This window comes from Brachycentrus maculatus, unplaced genomic scaffold (genome assembly GCF_059751285.1).
Source record: "Brachycentrus maculatus isolate JH-2025_06_01 unplaced genomic scaffold, ASM5975128v1 h1tg000118l, whole genome shotgun sequence".
NCBI classification, from domain to species: Eukaryota; Metazoa; Arthropoda; class Insecta; order Trichoptera; family Brachycentridae; genus Brachycentrus; species Brachycentrus maculatus.
The window spans coordinates 725265-749880 of record NW_028280871.1 but is presented as its reverse complement, the minus strand read 5'-3'; the positions used below and the strand labels follow the sequence as shown (position 1 = coordinate 749880).

The 24616-nt window shown below is 34.2% G+C and overlaps 1 protein-coding gene across 5 annotated transcripts in view; it reads left to right on the top strand.

The window, feature by feature from the left end:
- The first annotated feature begins 2517 nt into the window (after positions 1–2517).
- The window catches only part of if (integrin subunit alpha inflated), a 146451-nt gene continuing 124352 nt past the window's right edge, over positions 2518–24616 (top strand). For 2 of the 5 annotated variants that reach the window (XM_088259575.1, XM_088259573.1), the window contains exon 1: positions 2520–3204. In XM_088259575.1, the coding sequence (XP_088115701.1) occupies positions 3026–3204 (179 nt within the window). In that variant the 5' untranslated portion in view covers positions 2520–3025. Of the gene's footprint in view, positions 3205–24616 lie in introns of all 5 variants that reach the window. The other 3 variants (XM_088259577.1, XM_088259574.1, XM_088259578.1) reach the window with 3 other exon arrangements.

The following is a 24616-nucleotide window of genomic DNA, read 5'->3' as shown; positions in this document are numbered from 1 at the left end:
TCACTTTAAAATATATTTAGTGGTTAAAACCTCTTTGCCTTTTTCATTATCTTACATAGAGGCATATATGACTAGATGTATGGATGTGAAGGAGGCGAGGAGTGTATGTCAGGACAGAAGAGTGTGGCGTTCCATCCTTTCTGCCTACCCCTGCAGGGAAACGGCGTGATGGTAGTAGTAGTAGTAGTATATAGAGAGGAAATTTGGAAAGTCGAATTGGGTCATTGTATTATATATGCTTCTCGGAAGTGATGTTAAAGGCTAAGAATACGGTACTACGGTCACCACTTTGGAGACAGATGAGGTATAGTGAATGTAAAACCAGCATGTTCCTTCAGGAAAACACAGGGTGCGCGGGAGGAAAGGGCTCACGCGAGCTCCTTGTGATACAATGTGACAAAATAATGTGATACGCGAGCTCTTTCATTAACTAAGAAAAAAAACTTCTTCTTTTGAAGTTTTGAAAACCTTCATCATATAAACGCAGTGTTATCGCGATCGTTAACACGTGAAGGAAAGGTGACCAGCCCTCCGCATTAGGTACCAGTCCAGGGTAATATGTATTTAATAAATATCAAAGTGAAAAAATCACTTATATTTATTTGACTCCCCCTGGGAATCGAACCCGGGACCTCCTAAACGGTAGCCGACCGTGGTGACCATTACACTACGGAGGCGGACAAGAAGAAATAGTGCCTAGTAATTATTATGAAATATTGTTTTTCTTTTTCGATATGTCTCATTATACACTTGATACATGATGAACTGTTGTAAGGTATGCTTCATCTTCTCCATTCAGTGTCACTTCCGTTTTCAGATGTTGGCGTTTATTATAATAATAACATGCATGCAAACTAGATATGTGGTTAGCGATTGGGATGGTATTTATTACCTTTTCATGTTTTTTTTCTTTCCAACTAAGTTTTGATGTGAATTATATAAGGATCGAGAAATACGCAATTAAATTTGTGCACTGAATTTAATATTTCTTTCATTAATTGATTCGGCAGTCACTTTGTGGTAAAATTTATCCATTTTTAATTAATGTTTTACTTAGTAAATACCACTATTTCATAAAATCTACTGTGACACGTGTTTCGATGCATTCCGCATCATTTTCAAACACCGTATGGTGTTTGAAAATGATGCGGAATGCATCGAAACACGTGTCACAGTAGATTTTAAGAAATAGTGGTATTTACTAAGTAAAACATTAACTAAACATTAATATTTCTTGTTGAGAGTTTGTTAGGTTTTTGGGTTCGATCACCCATTGCAGATAGAAAATAATGTTTTTTTTTTCACAATTCGTGTAATTTATCGAATCTATAAAAAAATCTTATATAAAAAAGGGATTACAATTTTCATACCACATTTTAAAAATGGATATAAATTATAATAACGTCATGAAAGACATTAAAAAAAACACATTCTGCACCGCTTGTTAAAATATTGGTACCCCGTCCCTGGATAAGTATAGTGGATGGTGAAGAGTGTCCGATTGCAGCTCTTGCAACTTTAGGGGTGCCAATGCTGGCCAGTACGGAAAATCCGAAAATTTCACAGGTAAAAACCAAATATAACTAAAATAGCGCTACATAAATTATTTGGATAACGAGAGAATGAGTAAGAAAATATATGTAGCGAATGTGAGCGGGAGAACAGAACGAGGATGTCCTCGTTCTGTTCTCTCGGTTGTCCGAAAACGACTTGGGACGATCAGATTAATCATAAAATCTGGTGGTATCAAAAGTCTGCGTAATCGAAGCGAAGAGTGTATGTCAGGACAGAAGAGTGTGGCGTTCCATTCTCTCTGCCTACCCCTGCGGAGAAACAGCGTGTTGTTAGTACAGTAGTAGGAGTAGTAGTAGTAGTAGCAGTAGTATAAATTATTGTTTTTATTATTAACATTCGTGGAAAATTGTAGATAATAAGTCCGATTTACCATACAAGTATACTCATTGGTCCGCTTCCGTAGTGTAACGGTTAACGTGTTCAACTAACGTGCTGGAGGTCCCGGGTTCGATTCCCAGGGGGAGGGGTGAAAATAAATATTAGTGATTTTACACTCTAATATTTATTTAATATTACCCTGGACTCTGGACTGGTCCCGAAGAGCAGGAGTGATCACCTTGCCTTCATGTAAGTAACAATCAAGATAAAACCATCAATACGATGCAGTGCCCTATGTACCATTGGGTGCGGATAAGGGTTAAGAAGAAGGAGAAGAAGATATTATTGAGTTCGAAGATATGCTTTGATGCATGAGTTAAAAAAATGGGTGGTTTTAAAAATAATACAAATTTGTCAGGTAGGTAGTAGGTACATGGTATACTAGATTAAACATTAGCCCTTTGGCTTCTGACTTCGAGAGGGTGGCATGTGATATAGTATACGTAGATATGTATAGTTATTGTGCATAATTTTTGTGGTGGACTTTTGGAGATCCTCAGCAGCCGCTCTCGTCCTAGCGAGCCGTGGCCGCGCCTAGCGCCACCGCCAGCCACCGAGATCCTCTCAGTTTCGTGTTGGTCGCTCGGCGTACGGCGCGCGTTCTGTCGTTCTGTTCCGTAACTCAGTACGCATTCGTCTCCGGTCTTGACCGCACCGCGCGCCACACCGCCCATTACACGATCACTTCCAAATTAAACCACGATTCCCGCGAAAACATATTTCAAATTAAAAATAAGTAGGTACTAAAAAATAATTAAAAAACAACTAATTGGAATCGTTTTCAGTGATTTTATTCCAAAATAAAAAGTTTCTTAAGAAAAGTGAAAAATCCATTTTCCGGACAGTTTTTCACCCGGACGAAATTAGTTTTGAACAGGTTCGCGAGTGTTTAATTAATGTTTGTTTTTTTCATAGGTGCGAGAATTAATCATAGTTATAAATAAATATTATCACACAGTGTTTAAAAATAATTTGAGTATCTCTAGATATCCGAGTAACAGTGTTTGTATTTCGGCTCGCCACGGTATAAATAGACTTTGAGTAAATGTTAGTTTGAGTTTCGGGGGGACAGATGGCGGGTAGGTGCTTGTCGGTGCTCGGGGCCCTCCTGGGGGCCCTGTGCGCCCTGCTGGGGGGCGCGGGCGCCTTCAACCTGGACACGGAGCACTACACGCGCCACGGGGCCCCGGGGGCGCGCCCGGCCATGTTCGGCTTCGCGGTGGCGTCGCACAGAGAGAGGGGGCAACCATGGTAGGGGCTTTTACCTTTATTTCTTCTTTTTTGCGACCCCTTTCCCAGTTGTGCATAGAGTACTGCATTGAAATAAGATAATTAATTATGGGAAGCCAAGGCGATCAGTCCTGCTTTTTAAATCCACAGTTGGCGGATATTAAATAAACATCAGAGTAAAAAATAACAATAAAAAATCCTGTGTATAAATACGACACATTGTTTCATTAAATTCCGACAAATCCGTCTTTGGTGGCAGGGTTTTTAAAAGTAAAAGGAGAAAATATTGTATGTATGATTAAAATTTTTAAAAAGTATTCATTATCGTTTAAAAAATATCACCCACATTGTAAGACTTTTGCTGTATTAAGTAAATAAAATGGTAGCGAAAATTGAGCATGATTAAAAAAAATATTCACATACAAATTAAAGTATATTTTTGTGAAAAGTGTTTCGCCTTGTGATGGTTTCGAAACAGTTTGATGATGTAAGGCGAAGCACAAAATAAATAAAATTAGTTGGATCAAAAATCGTGTTCCGATTTATGAATAGCGATGAATGTTAAAATTTAGTTTTGTTAGTCTTTGATTTCATATAGGTAAGTCTAATTTCATGAAATTCTGAAAAGCACAAATTGAATCCTTTCAGCGCTGTTTAGGAGTTGCCTGTAGACCAGGAGTAAGGGCGCGCAGGTGGACTGAACTCGGAGCGTGAAGCAAGAAGATGATAATTAGTTTTCAATAAACTTATCATAACAAATCATTAAAGAGAGTAAATAAAGATAATAATTAAAATTAAGGCTATAAAAATTATGACAATATGACTCAAATAATTTATTGAGGGCTATTTATTTACCATAGGTACTCATATTTTAATTGCAAAATGTTTTCCTTAATTTTGGTAGAGATTAATGGAATTCCGTTGTGATAATTAAACGAACATTGCGCAAATTAAACAAACATATTTTTAAATGTTTTATTATTAATAGATTCTATGAAAATTAACAGAAAATAATTTTTCCTTCTTTGATCCGTAGCCGACGCGATGTTAATCTAATCGTTAAATTTATGTGAAGTGATCCGTCCTGAAAAGGAGGATAGTAGTGATGGCATGGGTGCTCAGAGTCGCATATCAGCACTACTATATGATAGGTGTACCAAATATTTTCATTACAATAATTATAGATACATTTCACATAACAATAATTTCACCTTTTCCATGTAACGAGTAAAGATCAACTTGCTTTCATGTGAATAACGATCATGACAATAGTGCATCAATACTATGCAGCGGGGGGGGGGGGAATACAATATTAAATTAGGGGGTTAATATTTGTGTAAGTGGTATACATTTTTTGAATGAATAAATTGAATAAAATCGTAAAATGACACTATGTTTTTAAAGGAACATATTAATATCTTTATCATAAATCCATTATTTCATTCGCTTTTCAATGTATGGTAGAAATATCGACATTGGTCCTAATTATTTACAATTTCGCAAACGCGTACAGATACACAAATTATTGTAATCGTATGTTGGAACAAGTAACGTTCGGAATGTGTACTTTGTAAGAAGTGAATATATGGACAGAATATAGCCAAGTTTTACCTTGAATATTTGTGAATACACGTAATATGCATATTTATACACCCACTGGGTATATCGGTACTTACCTACAACTAACATTCAGACAGCATTCTGCCGAATCTTATTGCCCAGCTGTCATATTTTCTGCCGGTTTATTATTAAAATTACGATCATTTTTATCAAATAATTTCGATAAATGTTTTCGTATCTCATTTATTTTTGATATGGCGAAGAAATAATGTTGGACAAACTGTAAAACAATTTTCCATAACTTTAAATATATGTATTGGAATTTTGTTTCACTCCTGCAATTTCTATACATCACTTAGGTATATTCGGCTTTTATTTTGCAGAAAATTACTGTTATTTACCTTTCACGATTCCTGAATAATACATTAGATGTAAAAATATCACCTTACACACATACATATTCGTTTTGTTAAAAATATTCGTAATGCAAAATAAAATTATGTATAACGATTTTGAAGGGTTCGTTTGATTGCTGTCGGCACGATGCTCTCGGGATTCCCCCAACCTTTTAACAGTAATCATTTTAGTAAATACTCACGGGTAAGTGCCTTGTATTAACCATCATTACTCTCCAATAAATAGGTCCTCATTTAGGTACACATAAAATGTGTTGACCCTATGTAGTGTCCAGCAATAAGCCGGTATGGTCGAGGGTCCCCGGAGATTAGCGCCTAATGACGGTAAATCCTTTCGTATTTCCGGGTTTTTGGTTTTTATAATATTTGGACATATTCTCAGTCAAAAAGATGTATTGATATTTGAGAAAAAATAAATTTATAAATTAATGGATCGGATCATCTGTGTGTCCAAGTTTTGGTTTACAAACGCTAGATTTCGCTTCACTTAGGAGCTATTTATGTAAATATTTTATTGATGAATCTTACCATAGTTATACTCGTATATGAGTCAATAGAAATTTAAAAAAATACGGACATTTGACTACTCTCTACTATACATAACGACGGTTTTTTTTTCAAATGTAAATCACTCGAAGTGGATATAAAACTTTTCGAAATTTAAGTTCACAATATGGTTGTCAATTGTGAATAGAATTAAGAATGTTAAACAGTGTATAAAGTGGTCACTTACACCGGCCAATATTAAACCGTACGCCCTGTAAATGCTAGAACTTAATTATTTTTCAATATAAATTGTAATTTAAATGAATATTTATCACGTATTTATTATATTATAATTTTTATTGAATGGTCAAAAGTTATCAGGAGATTATGAAACGAAGACGTATTGTATTATAACGATATTACGGATGGATAGTTATTACTGCGATAGCCCAATGTATTATTTTAGCTTAGACGTCTCGCGATGGCTGTTTGGACACCACGTGAAATGGAGAGTTGGTCGATTGCTTTAGTAATTAAAACATTTGTTTTATAGATTCAAATCTCGGAAGCTTCGATTAAAGTTTTCCGTCAGAGCGGCCCGTGCGCTCGGATCGGGGACGTCCCGTGGACACGCTGCACCGGTGGATTTTAAATCAAATAACCAATTTAAAAGCAATACGACTTGTGTTTCAATCTCAAAATGATTTGTCTTCACGACTCTTTTAATTCAAGATTTGGAAACCATAATATTGAGCAATTAACTGGCGATAGCCGTTTAACTACTATAAACAGACACTTATTTTATACTTTTGTTTTAATTGATTATTCAATTGTGTATAATCAACGATCGAATTAACAGTGTATTATTCTGATGCGGTGTATAGGCCACCGCATCATAATAAGGCAGTGTTAACTCGATCGTGGATTATATAGGTACATATGATCAGTCTTGCGCTGCGGATTTTTGGATCTTAGAGAAGATTTTTATGAAGTAGAGATTGCGTAAATGGAGGAGCTTAGGGTGAAAAACGTACCTCCTTCATGGGAAAGAAAATGTAGAGGAAAAGTATGTAGGAAAATGGGAAAAGCAACAATGAGTTTGGCACTCTGGGTGGCATACCCGTGCCAGTGTACAAGCTACCGCAAAGGTGTACGAGCCCCTTCAGAATACGGCTAATGAGGATGCTTATCTAAGTAATAGCTAATAAAAAATATTCAGTGGAACCTCTCATAACGAGCATAACTCGTTACAGAATCTCACTCGTTAAGCGAAACATTTTTTGTTTTGACTGGCGCAGAAGTCCCGGCAAAATAAGTATTTGTTGTGATAAAGGGACCTGCCCTTTCTCGTTACCTTACTCGTCATGCGAAATTTTTCTCGTTAAAGGGAGCAACTTTTTCACTTTTTTTATTTGCGAATTACTCGTTATGAGAGGTTCCACTGTATATACATCCCGGGATATGAGAAATTAAAAAATTAAACATATACCATAACTATCACTCTAATTAGTACGTTTGTTCTATTTGATTTTATAAAATAAAATTTAACTATTTAAAAAAAAAAGGTATGGTATATTGTACAATAAATAACTAATAATTTCATTCAATCATTGATAACATTCTTAACCAGTTTTTCTCATTTGACCTCAATTCTAATTCACACTCCTCACACTCACTTCTATACCGAGTCTATATCTGCTCTGCTCTGCTCGGTTACTCAATGGGATTCTTTAATACTTCATTAGCTTTACTGAATGGTCCTTGTTATAACATTTTATACAAACTTACTTTATAATTTACACAGAACGGACACAACGTATGATAGAATAGAAATTTTAAATTAGTTTGTTTTTTAAGCTTTAAGAAATCCGATATCCCTAGTAAGGAAATGTTAAGGATTATTGAAAAATATTAAACATACTTATATAAATATTTTTTTAATAAATCAAAGAATTTCTGATTTATTAAAAACACTAAGTTACTACAATCTTTACAGTAAAACATATTTACAAAATCGTTCTTCAGCGAACTTAAGTTCCTCATTTTCATAATCCTTGTAAAATCCGTTTCTGTTTCCAATACACTCACAATATGAAAGTTTTAAGTGCAGGGATTTATTTTCTACACTTTGAATTGTATTTTGATCGATGGAATAACCCGCTAAGCCGGTACTTGCGTGTTGGTACAGAGTGTAAAAAAATCTGGTAAATACCACCATTCTCTCAGTGTTGTGAAACTTTCAAAACGTATCTACTACTTAGATACTTCTAAAATAATCTTAGTAAAAATATAAATCTTTGATACTCTCGTTCTTTAAATAAAGGGATCGTGACTATTATTTCCATTTCGCTAAATTTTGGTGAAAGCACAAAACAACGATATTTGGCTAATTTATATAGCGCCATTCTACCAAAATATCGTCTCAAGGACTCTGTTTTAAAATACTGTTTTAAAAACATATTTCTAAACAAGATAAAATGAATCATTCTGGTGTTCATAAAATAAATTGTTCCAACTGCCCAGCGTTTTACATTGGAAAAACATCGCGTAAATTCAATATCGGAATTAAGAAACATTTAAGGTGTCTTATTAAAAAATATTTTTCCAAATTTGCTAATCACGTTATATCTGAAGACCATAATTTTAATAAATCAACGGGTACAGAAATTTTATATGTCAATTGAACTGGTCTTCGTTTAGATAATCTAGAAAAATTAGAAATGAGTAAAGCAATTAATAAAGGCTTACCCATAATAAATAACCAATTAAATTGAACTACAAGTCCACATTTAAAAATATTCCCCTTGTGAATCCTTTATCTTCTCTCATTCAAATATTAGTTTTATATAAATAGAAGACCATAACATTTTCACTTAAGTCTACATTTTAACTGATGATGTATTGATTGTTCTGAAACCGGTAGTCACGAAGTAGTGTGTTTTTTAAAGTGATATTAAGATAGAGTGTTATATTACCACATCACAAAGTTAATAATGCTTTTAATTTACGAAAATGTAAAAAATAATATTTTTAAATTTATACGGCTTTATTTTTGTAAAATACTACTTAAGAACGTTTTAATGAAACTGTAAAATAATAAAGAATGATTTGTTTGAACTACGTAGATTGTTTTCAGCTATGTTGGATTGTCTGCCTCCGTAGTGTAATGGTCAACACGCTCGGTTACCGTTCTGGAGGTCCCGGGTTCGATTCCCAGGGGGAGTTAAATAAATATAAGTGATTTTTTCACTTTAATATTTATTCAATATTACCCTGGACTGGTACCTGAAGCGGAGGGCTGATCACCTTTCCTTCACGTGTAAACGATCAAGATAACATTGCGTTATATTACGCAGTGCCCTATGCACCATTGGGGTGCGGATAAGGGTTTTATTATTATATTATTATGTTGGATTGTAAAACATAAAGGAGTATTGTGCAAATCAGATATATTTTTTTAATCACAGAAATTCAGATATTCAATTTCACAATGGAACCGCCGATATCGCAGTAACGATATCTACATTATATTAAATTAATTGTTCAAGCACTTCATCGCATATTCAAGGACTAGCAACACTCGCGACACTAGAGCAGCCTCGCTACATTCAACAGTCAACATGATCATTACTTTACGACTTCTAAATTACCAATGACCGAATCTACGAGGCATTAATTATAGTGAACCCGTTTAGATTGGGATATTCAGATATTATTTTCGTAGTTTGGCTCAGCGGTCACCGTTTAGGTGATAAATAAAGCTTAAAAACGTGATTTCTTCCGATTGAACTGGTAGGTAGGTACTTTTTTATTACCTACCTGACTGTGATCATATTTTTCCCATATATATATATTCACATACATTGTATAGCCACGGGGAATCTACCAAAATACAAAAACTTTTTTTGTAGGACCGATAAAAAATTCTATAACAGTTTTGCACGCCAGAAATAATAACAATAATTGCCAATTCATACAATAGCATTTTCGTGAATAATTAGGTGATTAGATTGTAAATCTAATCACCTGATTATTTTACAGGTGATTAGATTTACACCCTTTAGGTAAAGGGTGTAAATTAACACTGTTTACAATTTGCGTCTAAATAGTTAGGTTGCAATTAATGTCAATTAACGCAATTAATGTCTACGGGTAAAAGTGAAAGTGAAAATAAAGATTCAATTTTATTACTACGGATAAGAAATCCGGAAAGCGTGGGTTTTGAGTTCATATCGAAACTCGGCAGAATTCTGGATAGATATTAGATCTGGATGTATATTTTTTAAAATATTTTTATCCTGGGAACTCCAGCCTGCTAGCTAAACGCGCCAACCACTATCCTACTAATACCACCATCACGCCGTTTCCCCGCAGGGGTAGGCAGAGAGGATGGACGCCATACTCTTCTGTTCTGACATGCACTCCTCGCCTCTGTCACATCCATACATCTAGTCATACGTGCCCTCCGATTACGCAGACTTTTGACACCGCCAGATTTAAGGTTCTGATTGATCTGATCGTGCCAAGTCTTTTTCGGCCGTTCTTGTTCTATTCTCCCGCTCACATTCACCACATATATTTTCTTAGTCATCCACTCGTTATCCATTCGCTTCACATGTCCATACCAGCATAAAGAACTCTTCTACGTAACCACTATACTACGGAACTAAAAGGTTCCGTAGTAATCTTTTACTGCAATCCTCCAGGATGTCCGCATGAAACGTCAGTCAATTTGAATGCAGCTATGGACGTTATTTACGAAGAAAGCTTTTGAGTTTTAAACGAAGTATTTTTCAATGATTTAGTAAGAAGTTGAACGCAGCGACTGCAAAGGTCGGTAAAAAATGGTCTCTGCTCACAGAGCCACATGTTGCATTAGTTGCATTCTGTCTGCATCGCGCTCCTACTCCGTATTGGTGCAATAACAATGCGCTGGATATTTGTCCCATTGACAAAGTAGCGAGTAGTGACACGTGTTAAACACGTGTATGTACTTTACTAGGCAGCATCGACTACCCACGCTCGAATAAACCCACTTCTATGGGCCTATTCTGTAACTTGTCTCTAATAATATTAATAATTTTAATAAACTTTAATTGAAATTTAAACGTATTGGTAAATACCATTATTGATTTAACGGTTTACCAAGTAAAACTTAAATTAAACACGGATAGATATTACCACAAAATTACCTCTAGGGAATTTCGCTGTGATTACGGGGAAAGAAATGTGAAATGCGATCCCTCTGACGAATGTGCAGCAAATCCATGTATGATAGATGTTCGAATGGTTAAATAAGGGAAAATAAGGGTGAGATAAGCATTATCGATAAAATTAAGAAAGTTGAGATGTTTTGGACATGTGGAAGGAATGAGTGAGGAAAGAACGGATAAACAAATTTATGAATCGAATGTGGTTAGAAAAGAAGAAGAAGAAGATCGAGGAAAACTTGGCTTAATCAGTTATGTCAAATACTTGAAAGCGGCCGGGTCAGGGGTCGAAACAATCGGCGGGTATGTATGAGGAGTATGCATGAATGTGGAAGAGGCGAAAAATGTTTGCAAAGACAGGGTAGTATGGCGTTTTATTCTCTCTGCCTACCCCTACGGAGAAGCGGCGTGATGGTTAGTTAGATAGTTAGTTAGTTATTAGAGTGAAATAAACACTCATATTTATTTGACCCCCCCCCTGGAATCGAATTCAGACTTAGTATAAAAATATGATTTTCTCTTTTGAGACATTTGATATGTATATCCCTGAATAGTTATTTTAACCAATTTGCTTTTTACGCAAACAAATCTCTTTATTTTTTCGATTTCACGATCATTCCGGCGATCCGTTCGGTGGTCATTCGATATTTCCTGTCTGCACTAAAATATGCATTCCAGATGGCAAAAAAATCTTGACACAAAACTCATGTCCCCCCTCCGGACACCGCTACTCGCTGACAAATATAATCATCCATATACCACCCTCACTGTGGCAACTGCCTTACTACTACCAAACCCTTAGACCATTTCCTTGCAAGAGGGTGGAAGAGTCGACCAGTACAGTAAACCACCCTATCACGTTGGGATAGGTACCGCGTTATCGGAGGGAATTTTATACAGGCTTAATGTTTTAAAATTTTATTTTAATTTCAAACGACACATTTCAGTCTTTTCCGCTGGTTAAAATGTAAAAATTCAATTTAAAACATTAACTCAATAAAAAGTTCCTGCGGTAACGCGGTACCTATCACAACATTACAAGGGAGTTTATTGTATTATGAAAAAGTTGTGTTACCGAAAATAAAATTAAAAGATATTTTTTAATCACCGAATAGACGTAAAGTTAAAGTTATCTGCTCTTCGTATTTAAACCGTTAACTCCCTATTTATTGACTTGGCGTTTAATTTGTAGAACTCCATTTTAATTTATGTATTAATTTTAAATCAAACACAGATTCGACTCGATTGTCGACATTCGTTTGATAATGCCCTAACAAGGCGAAACAATTGTCACAGTATAATTTTTTATGTGTTTTTTGTTAATAAAATACAACTTAGTAGACTCAAAAAATCTGTGTTTGATTTAAAATTAATACATAAGTTAACTCCCTATGTAATCGACGCCCATGATGTCGATTCTTTTAACGTTTTCGACATATCAACATAGACGAAGAAGAATATGGAAGTGTGCCTATTTACAGGGCTCATGGCATGTCATAAGCTGGTTAAGTGATCACACGTGCAACATTCACCACTCTACCCATGATTGACAACCACACTACTAACTCCTAGATATATGATCAATCTCCTGAAAATACGATTTTTAATAATTTTCTCCAGCTGTGAGTGTTTCCAAATACTTGTTCACAAATGAGATTTTCTGGACTTGATATCTAAACGCAGATGAAGAAGAATTTGAAAATCTGGGAATACTTGTGACAATTTTAATTTTACTTCCATGTTATTACTTATTATTTTGGCATTTTCAACTCGTAATCTTATTAAGCTAAGGGCTTTTTTGTAAATAGCAATTTCTTGTGAACGGATCAGGTTCCTTATAGATCACCGAGAGCGACATTTTGTTCACAAGTCGGCACTGCTTGTACAAGACGCGATCAGATGGTCGGCTGGGCGGGGGCGGCGGTGGGCGGACAGCCTACAGAGGCACCGCCATGGCGACACCCGCCCACCGCGCGCCGCAGCCTTGCGATCTTATAAGGTCAGGAGAACAGCGCGCGAGGAGGGTGGGATGCTCAGGCGGAATCTGGCAGGAAACTGCACATTCTCCAACTTGCCTTACTTCAGCACTCACCTGTTGCGTCTCGCACAAACAAGCCAATTGAACTCTAATATACATCGATACATTTTACAGACATAATCAGCATTTCGGTATTCAAAACACACCGAAACTGCTTTGGGCTGAGATGTACTTTAACTTTAATACATTAATTATTTTAATTAGCTTTAACTTTACTCTACACTTATATTTCTAATAACGTTTTAAATTTATGAGAATTTTAAAACCGACCTTGATTAGTATTTTCAGAAGGTTTATACGGAAACGAAAATAATACGAATATTTTTTATAGAGAATTGAAGTCAAATTAAAGTTATCTTTACTACGAAGTTAAAACGTCAACTTTTGAAGAAAGATGACGTTTTAACTTCGTAGTGATGAGATGCTTTTTTCATAAACTAATTTGTCACTCAGTTTGTGGTAAAATCTATCCATTTTCATTCAAGTTTTACTTGGTAAATACTAATCTTTCTTATAATCTTTTGTGACACGTTATTTCGATGCATTCTGCATAATTTTCAAACACCGTATACGGTGTTATAGTGGTATTTACCAAAATTAAAATAGATGACGCTTTAACTACGTAGCAAAGATAACTTAACTCCAATTCTGGCAGATTTAAAATGACATTGGCATTATTAAACCAGTTTTTACTTAGTATCGCCAGAAATTTAAAACGACTGTTTCGTCGCATATTTACGTTAAAATTATCTACATTACATAGATAAAAATTTGACTTCCGTACATAATCGAAGCCCAGGAAAGTAAGCCTAATCGTCATCCCTCAAAACTTGGATGATCCAATAAAGTAATTTATGATTAAAGTATTTTTTGTTGTCGTTTAATTTAACACCGTACAATGTAGTGTAGAACATTTTTATTGACTTCATGTTATGCAAGTGAACACACTCGTATGTACCTACCTACACTCCAGGTTCCAGGGCGCCGCGCCACTCATGAAATGTCATAACATGACCTTTTAAAAACTCGACATTTTATACAAATCATTTACTGCGATATTTTCCATACCCAGTTTTTGTATACGAACAAAAAAATCTATGGGTTTAAAAAAATGTCTTCGTAACAAAATCTATAGTCTTTTCTTTGCAAATTATATTTATGAATACGAATAGTGATTATAATCCATACCATACAAGGAGATAATACTACGATACACGACGAGAACTCGGTATGTGTCATTCATAGGTAGTGGAAAGTATGGTTATACGAAGATATTAGAAGCAAACAAGGCAAATTCCACATGAATCCGTTACCACAAGCACACAATCTTCTTCAGAAAGTAAAATGTTAATAAAACGAGCTATTAACTAATTTCATTCACTTATGACGATATACATTTGTATATTTATATATATATATATATATATATATATATATATATATATATATATATATATATATATATATATATATATATATATATATATGTACAAATATATTTATATAAATATAATTTTATTATTATTATTATTATTATTATACATACATACATACATATGTATACCGTGTTGCTCTATGTTTTGTTGAGAGAAATGCAATTTTTGTAACTACACACATTTAAAACATTTAAATATATATGTAAAAATAAAACATTTTATGGCCATTTATTTAAGTTTATTAATGTTAACAAAACTAGTTTCAGATGTGGTTATCAACAGGTGAAAATACGAATTTGTATTTTCAACTATTGAGGACATCCGTAGTTATCGAAGTGGTAAATAAAAAAGTGGTTTTATACAACTGTTATATTTTTATACAGTATTTAAATCGTCATATTATTCCGAAAAGTTAATGCCAAACCAATAAATCCAATCAAATCAATAAAAAATACTTATGTTAATGTACGTAAGTATATTAGCCGTTTAAAACGGGTTGAAACTTGATTTTAGCATTGATTTATGGGCTATGTTAGACCGACGCTGATGATGTCAGTAGGTGTACTCATATTTTCTGCGCTTGTCGTTCATTATCCGTTTCTCAGTTTAAAATCTTATCAACGGCATGGAATAATTTGCGTTGAAATGTTTTATTTCCATTTATATATTTATTTTGCTTTGTCGTACTTTTATGAGTAACATGTATGTCCATTAGAGGTTAAACGCAGATAAGCCGGCGGAGTTTAGAACTCGTTCTCCTTGGCACTGCATCTGGCGTTCGGATCTCCGATGGACCACTCGGTTATCTCGGAAGATCGACGTTACACAATATCTGATAGATTTAGTAAATAGTGTACGTAGTTATATAAGAAGATAACTTTATGTGTAGGTAAAATTTCTAGGTCACCTGACAGCGGGGGTTTTGGACTCGTACATAACTATTCATTTAGATTTTTATCTTTGGTTATTGTGGAGTCGACATGTATATGTCCATCTTTTAATCGTTCCAACGATCTCTTAGACGCTTATCTGAATTATCTTAAGTGCATCGTTGAAATTAATAATTAGACCGATTGAATGAAATGTCTTTTACACTTCTTAGCCAGTGATCTGCTTCTTGTATTTTTTAACGGAAATTTTAACTGTTATTTTTTTTTATTTGTCGTATTTAGCAAAAAAAAATATATAGATATTTTTTGTTTGTTTTGTTTTTTTTACAGGCATTGATATTTGAAATAAAACGACGAAAGAGAGGGTATGTGAGGAACATTCAATGTTCCATATATGCGGATTCCCCTATTGGCACTTTGGATCGACAAAAGCAAACCCTTTAGGCCAACAAAGCCACGCCCAGCTCTATAAATTGACTGCTTTATATAAATATTTATGATAAAATTCTGGACCAGAAACAAGTTTGTACGAATACGAGTATGCAACACCAAGTAGTCTAGTCATCGCTCCTATTTTTCCCCACCTGCTGTTTCTCCTCAATATAGCGGTGATATATTTCACCCAGAGCTCCTTCACTTACGTAATCTGTATTCAATCAAATACATATCGCTCTATGGGTAGAAATGACCATTTTTCCTTCATTTAATTGACAATCAAGTTTACATCGTATCATACAAATTTGTACTATATAATGTTAGATGGAGAATGTTTATATGTAGTAAAAACAATTAATTAAATCATTTTACTGTTATAATATTACAGCATCAGTATTAAATAATAAAATGTCCCATATCGTCTCTAGATAACCTTATAATTTAATATTATTATAAAAGATGACGTATCATTCAATGAGTACCGAACAAATACCAGTTTTAAGGAATCCACATATCCCAAAGTCCAGTTCTTTACGTCTCGTTGTAATATTGTGTATAGAAAATGGACTCGAAGGTCGCGGAATTAAGTTTGCAAATTCTAGCCAGCCAAAAGAGACCGCGACAAGTTTTTAACGATGTATAAGTAAATTGAACGACTACCACTACACTCAAACTGCCAAACTATACTAACACTGAGAAGCGAGTTCATACAGGGTCATCAAAAAATATATTCTAAAACAACTGACCGAACGAGTGGATAACTTATGTTTTGTTATCGTGTTTATAGTTCTAACTGCTGCATGCTGGTAGAAGGGAATTCCATACCACTGGCGCCATAACTGCCACTGGGCTAATAGTATCACTGATGGCCTCTTCCATATTTTTCCATGTTTCTCCTTCTTATGCCGATCTTGTGCAATTTTTTGACGGCGCCAGGAATTATGTCAGCAGCTCATCTTTTTTGGGGTCGATCTAAACCTCTTTTTCATTCCAAGGTTTCCATTAAAGGATTCTGGATGTCATCTGTCGGTTCTCTGCCTAGCCAAATGACCTGCCTATTGACACTTTGACTTTGCAACACGATCTATAATGGTAAGATCACTTGCCAGAGATGAATCGTCGCACATGAATGGAGACAGTCATTATTAGGCATTATAGTAACTTAGTCATCATTATCAACCAAGCATTCATAGTCATTTTTACTTTTCTTATTCATTTTTTTTCAAAAATGTTGAAATGTTAGTAATAACCACTCATCTAGATTTTCTTCTACCGGTTTCGAGACGTAACCGTCTATATGCCAGGACACCAGCATCCAAACAATACTACACTAACTGTCACAAAATTAATTTTTGTGTGTTTTATAACAATAAAATACAATTCAGTAGACTAAAAAAAAACAGTGTTTGACATTAAATATATAAATTCTATACGTCCCTATAGCCCTATTAACACCTACAAATACAAATACACAAAATTTTAATCATATGCGAATTTTCGGTCAACCCGAGGACCAACATGGACCAACAACAAAGGATTGCAGAATAACTTGCAATAAAGGTCTGACATGCACTAAGGATATTTTAATAAAGCCATTTTAAAACTTTTTCTTTAAATGGAAAACCATATAACACCTTTTGTTTTTTTTTCAAAAACAGTCATTTGCTTTACTCCGTTTGTTAATAAATATAACTGTCTGAAATCGGTCGAACCTTTTTCGATGACCCTGTATTGCAAAGATGCCCACGAATGCGATTGCTTGGAATAATTCCGATATTTGCACAACGTTTTTGTTCCAGTCGTTTTTTCTAGTTCAATATTTACAACCTAATATTAAATAGCGCCAAATATGTACTTCGGGAATATCGTTCGCCCGCAAAAACATTAGCTATGTCTTATATTTACTAACGACTCCAAGTGCGAACCAGAGGATAATAAAATAAGTACAGGAAGTGAATCAGGTTTTAATTTTAATAAAGATTAAACTAACACAATATAAATAGACATACATGTTTATGTCTGTATTCACAAATCGCGTTAAATTGACGAAAGTCAAGTCAATTGTTGGGCCATCCAAAAAGAAAAGATCGAGCCAATTCTCACTCTCTGTATTCTACTTTTATCTGTCTCTATGCTTAATATCCAAGTAAACGCATCCAGTTTCGTTACGTTCAAAGAAATTTTCAACGACAATAAGTAGAAATTTGTAACTAGATATTTTTAGCACTTTAAATATGATTTCGTTCGTTTAAGAAATATCAGTGCAAATAATTATTGTAATTTTTTAAATTTTATTAGATTAAAACACTGAATTTAATAATCTTCGTATATGAAGTGTCTCTACAGAGACAAAGCATCTTTAAATGCGATGGGGATATGGAAGTCTAGGTATTCATAGATCTTACGACCTGGCATGGGCTGGCTTTAGTGATCCTACATATATGTAACGCTCACCATTCTCCCCATTATTGAACATCCATATTGCCTCAATCATCGAAAGTTGTATACATATATGCAGTGTTCTAACAGCGTCGCGATCGTATCTCAATTGGAACTGACAGATGGAATTGGAAGTGTCGATTTGAAGTCCTATTTATGGCCGAATTGTTATATTCCCTTAGTACAAAAAGAAGCTTGCTCTCTTGGCATACCCAAGGTATGAAATAATTGTTTCAACTTTTTTCGATTTCTAGGCAACATTACATGAAAATATTACACATTGTTTTAATCACTAAAAATGTCATGCGATATCTACCTTTAAAATTTAAAAAGTATATACAATGTACATATATATAGCTCAATGATGAAAAATTATGGCTCGAAATCTCATTTTGTTTGACTATTTTTTGTTATTTTAATAATTGTTTACCACCTTTACAGAATAGACCCAACTGACTGACTAACACACGGTTTATTATAGACGTGTATGGACAGCGGCGAAATATATTTTATCGTTTTATTTCAATAATGAATCTACATAGACTTTTATAGTTCAGCATATTATCAAATGTTGCATAACAAGTCTGATATTTTTTGTTCTACCTCTTCTTTTAATGTGCCCGTATTTCCTTTTGTGCAGATATCTTTAAAGATATTGTTCAAATAATTTTACAATACATTATAACCAAATTTCCACAATGCTAGACTGGGATTCCATACGGAAGTTAATTTAACTAGGAAGTGAAGATTACATCAACTTTACTTCGGGACTTTTTATTTCTAATGACTTTGATATTAAAAATGCTGAAGTCATAGAAAATTAAAGCCCAGAAGTAATGCTAACAGACCGTTAATCTTCGTTAGAATTCCCAGGCCTGGGAAGGTGGTGAAAATCTGATTGTAAGGATATTGTCAAATCTTGATTTCTACGTTGTACAACCATCATTCTTTAAATTTGATTTTATTTTGGAATTTAGCGGATCATGTAAACAGATCGTAAATGACGTCAACCACTAAACAATCATCTTGAAGTCACTTTCCGGAAGGCGATTCGTGTATAATAATAAAAACGACGATGAAATTATTATGGCAACGAATTTTGTATAGTTTAAGTTATCTATACTTTATATATAACTTTTAACTTCCATATGCAATTGATACCCTGAAACGATTTCTGCCAATTTCAAAGCTTCCTGAAATAAGCGTCTTGTGTGACTCTTGCGTCGTGAGGCGAATGAAGAAGAAGACCGAGAATAACTTGGCACGATCAGGTTTATCAAATACTTGAAGCGGTCAGGTCAGCAGTCGAAATGATCGGTATGTATGAAGAGATGCACGAATGTGGAAGAATGTTCGCAAAGACAGAGTGGTGTGGCGTTCATTTCTCTCTGCCTACCCCTGCGGTGAAGGGGCGTGATGGTTATTTAGTTAGTTAGTGTGACGCTTGTTGGCCTTGATCCTTCAAACATACGATAGAGCATTATTATGATGCAGTGTAACGAGAGAGTCAAGGTCGACAGCCAGATATGGGGATGGGAAAGCCAGAGTCCCGGAGCCAGATGGACTGACTCGTGACACGTCGTGTGAGTGATGTCTGACCACTGACGAGCGAGTTACCAGACGCCCCGCGAGCTGTGCCAACTCCCGAGCGACAGGTAGGCGTTACATGCGTCTCCTCGCGCAAATTAGTGAAGTGTACAAGTATATTTATCTTAACGGCTCGTAATAGTATTTTGACTCGATGATTGTATTGGCTTTGTTAGACTGACGCACGTTTTGTATTGTTTAACGTCAATATTTTAATGTAGCCATTTAATATAAATCGAATACAAATTAATATAAGTATACATTGCAGCAGACTCATTGAAACTCATATTGATAGCTTAATATTGAGCGTATTCACAATTGCTTTAAAAATATCATTTAACTAAAAGTTTATTTTATTCAAATTTATATAAGTTGAAAAAAAAAGTGTAATATAAAATAAAAACATTATTACTTGCTAAATGGTAACGAAATATTTTTAACCCAAATATTGTTTTGTGTCATTCCGCCACGTCATCTATGGTTCCATATTCATGAAAGAAATGTAACTAATAAATAATTTATCCAACAAATATTGTAAAATTACGGTACGAAAAATTACACTGAGATTATGGTAAATTAAAATTTAATATTCAATAAATACGTATGGTAAGAAATTATAAACAAATAAACATTTCATACTTAATTGATAAATAAAAGATAAAGAAACAGAACAGAATTACCTGTACAGTGAAGTCTATTTCGTACGTGACCGTGTTATTAGTTTAAAATTTATTTCAATAGGACTATAATTTAAATGTTTACCTGAAGCCTCCTATCATTATCTGAGTATCTGTAGCATATTTTAAATCGTCAGTATATAAGGCTCTATGTGCGCTATTAACTACTACGGACTTTTAAATTTAAACCTTCGACTGTCGGCAGAATAATTTAAATTTCTCGAGAATTCCCAACAGTTCCGAGTTGGAGGTTCCAAGATTGAGGACGCAATGAACGGGCAGTTACACAAGGCGGGCCATATCCGCCCGGTAGGAACGGATGGAATAAAAATTATCCTATTATTATAATGCGTCTCTATATTGTAAAACAAACTGTTGACGGTTGACAGGCGATCGTGTCTGTCGCATTTACATATGGGTAAAGTATATTTACGACAGTACCTTTATCGATAATGTACGACCGAGTAATTAATTACGATTAAAAGCGTTAAATTTTTGTATACATCGAGAAAATGGAGACTATTATGTGCATAAATTTGTGTTAATTGGAGATTTAAAAAAAAGGTACTGGAAGAACGTTTTTTATGTTCGATAGAATTAAAAATTCCAGAGGATGATAAAATGATACAAGCAGAATGATAAAAATCAATGAATTGTTAATTTGCATGTTTATTTTATTAGATATATAACAGCGAAGAAGAATGTTTTCTTTTCTACGAAGGGAAGGTGGAAATAATTGCATTATCACAAATGGAAAATCACAAAGTTAAAACTTGTAACATGTATTCATTTAAATTATAATCATAGTTGTTTAATTTTTATTTATTTATTGTAACTGCAGACAGTTGGTAGAATTCCATATTGAATTGTTGGGTAATATATCCAAAATAAAACACGGTTTTTGTTGGATTGAATTCCACATTTATTTTTGTATATTTTAATACGTGACGCGTTTCATCTTCTTAGGACATTATCAAACACTAATTAACTAACAGTGTTTGATAATGTCCTAAGAAGATGAAACGCGTCACGTATTAAAATATACAAAAATAAATGTAGAATTCAATCCAACAAAAACCGTGTTTTATTTTGGATATATTACCCAACAATTATTTTTTTTATTGAAAATCTTGGTAAACGTAACGTAACGGGCTGCGTTTACATTGATTTTTAGCAAATGGAATATGGAGTGTTTCATTGACAAAAAATATATGATTTTAACCTAAATACAGTAATTATAACCAGTGATAAGATCGGCCTAATCTATCTTTGAAACCTAAACACAAAAATAAACACCCGAAAATACCGCTTTTAATATATTTTGAGCACTAATTTCTGACTTGTGAAAAAGTTGTACCAGAGTACAACTCATTAAAATATTTTTTTATCGATTCGCGATCATACGAATAAGAGTTTAGAATAATAATTATGAGTAATAAAATGTTTACACATGATTTCATGATGAATGCAGCGTCTGCCATTTGATACAACACCGTAAGTGGAGCAGCGAATAGTGCCAATGGTCGCCATTTCAAAATAAGGTATACAAGACAAAGTGTGTTATAAATTTGATTAATGTCATTATAAATAAATAGAAAAAAACGAAATTATGTCACGTATATTTAAAAAAAGTGTGTATGTTTGTTTTTTTTTTTAAACAAAAGTAGTTTACTTAAATCGAACCAAAAGAAAATATAGTACATATTTATACATAGTGTGGTTTCGTGGTTAGTGTGGCGGACTCTTGAGTTAGAGTTTCTCGGTTCGAACCAAGTCTACCACAATTCGATACCCATTTTCAATAATGAGCCGCTTAGGCTCACAGAAATAGTATGAAATTGAAATATTTGTGTAAATAATGAAAATAAAAATATATATATTTTTTAAATTATTGAATAGTATAAATCTCATTTGGGAAATGCGACTCTATCGAGGGACAAACCAGCGATTCATTATTATTTTTTAATTATGTTTTACTTGGACCACTCTATTTCTTAAAATCTATTCTGACACGTGTTTCGATACATTTTGCATCATTTTTGTATGTGATTTGTACCGTACCAAAATGATACGGAAACACGTGCCATAATAGATTTTAAGAAATAGTGGTATTTATCAAGTAAAATTTCAATAAAAAATGCTTAGATATTACCACAAAGTGAAAGCCGAATCAATTAATGAGACTCATTATTAGTCCCGTTACTTCTTTGCCCGATAAATAAATAATTAAATTTATTTCCCGATTTTAAAAAACCTCGTTAGTTTTGTTGGTCACCAGGCAATACCGAATGTACTAGAAACAAAAATATTTACTCAGCAACCTAAACCTACACTTAACATAAAACATGGCCTGGGAACTGTTCAGGAGTGTGGACAAGATGTTTCTGTACTCGAGGCGAGTCGCTCCATGCACTTAACTTAGTGGTTGATTGGATAAGTAGCGAGCACAGTGCTCGGTGGATAGTAGAGCACAGAAGGAACTTAATACAAATGTTTATTAGGGTTTGTGCGGAACGAGACAGCCCACGCGAAACCGGCACATACCATACTCTTATTCTGCACAACTTGTCAACGATTGCTTTTTAAACATAACAAAAAATTGCGCGTGTAGCAGAGAGAGAGAGAGAGAAAGAGAGAGAGAGAAATTGCGAATGAACAAGTGGTGCATAAAGCACCACACCGAATCTACAGGTGTCAACAACAAATAATATGAAAGCATGGTGATTCATGAATACATCCATATGGATATATTTTTCTTAAAACACCGTATTTTTATTAAAAAATTAGTTTTTCTTCGAAATAAATGTATGATTTTGATTAAAAATAGTTATTGAAAGGTATCGAGATAAATAAAAATATAAAAATATTTTTCAATTTGTATTCCAAAAAACAAAACAAAAAAACAATAAGTATATGAATATTATTATTTCCAATGTTGAATAACAACAAAAAATTGGGCGTGAAGTGACGTCCGGCTCTCAGAGCAGCCGGACGATTGCTGTATCGCGAGTAAGGCCTTAAGCTGAGTTACCGACTAGGCACATCTACGATCTAACAGCTATGCACCCGATATAATGTTTGGTGGTTCTCAACGTTTTAGGCAGGCTAAAAACAATGTAATAAAACATTAGCAGGCAATTAGCCCATCGCTAGGTGGGGTGGGACAAGACGAGAATATCTCGAGTGGATGCTTTGAGCGATACAATAACAATGATTGATGACCATTAGACAGTTTCGACCAAACAGGTTGAAGGAGAACACTTCCGTACTAAACCCGGATCAAGCCGTAATTTTTCAAATTTAACACGATCGATGTTCCTACATTTGAGGCTATTCAGAAAATATATGTTAAGGCCCTACGTACGTTAAATAGCAACTCAACATTCTTTAAGCCCAGGTGACCTAATTTAATTTTTCTGAAAACATCGTTTTTATATTGAAAAAAAAACTCTTTGAAATAAATAGTATGGAGTTTAAAAAAATCAATGTGTGTATAGGGTATGTAATTTCTAAAATACAAAAAAAAAACATATATTTTTTTTAAATTGGGTATGAAATGACGTGTGGCTTCTAGAGTTGCTGAACGCTGAATGAAATCAGTTCTTGCTAGTATCCCTTAATGTTAATAAGAAACCTACCTTTACCCTCGCTTCTACTAAAACTATTTTTAAAACAAAGATTCTTTTTAATTATAAAAATATCCCTCAATATTCGACTAAAACAGTCATATCTGATCTTAAATGGCAGATTTTGGGAGATTTTTTTGATATTGGTGATATTATTTAATGAATATTTTTATGAAACCTGAAAGAATAGGGATCAAACTTTTATAATATAAAATAGCAATGCACAACGGAGTTCTGGTACCTTAATTATGGAGTTAGCGAAAGATGGACGAAACATGTTATCACATGACGAATTGGCCACAAAAATGGATAGAAAGTGAAATAGGGAAATAAGTAAGGCTGAGATAACCATAACCATGTGTGAACATGGTAATCTCGACAGGAGAATACCAAAAAAATATTAGCTAATGGTGATCATTCAAGTACTATAAATAGTAGGGCGTGGACAGATCGGGTGTTTATTCGGCGGGTATGAACCTTATGAACAGATGCATGAATGTGGTGAAAAATGGAGAGACATAGTGATGTTGCGCTCTATCCTCTCTGCTTACCTCTGCGGTGTGTCAGCGTGGTGGTTAGTTAAGAATAGCTACTCTGGATGCCGGCTTTGAATACCCGTCCATGTGCAATATG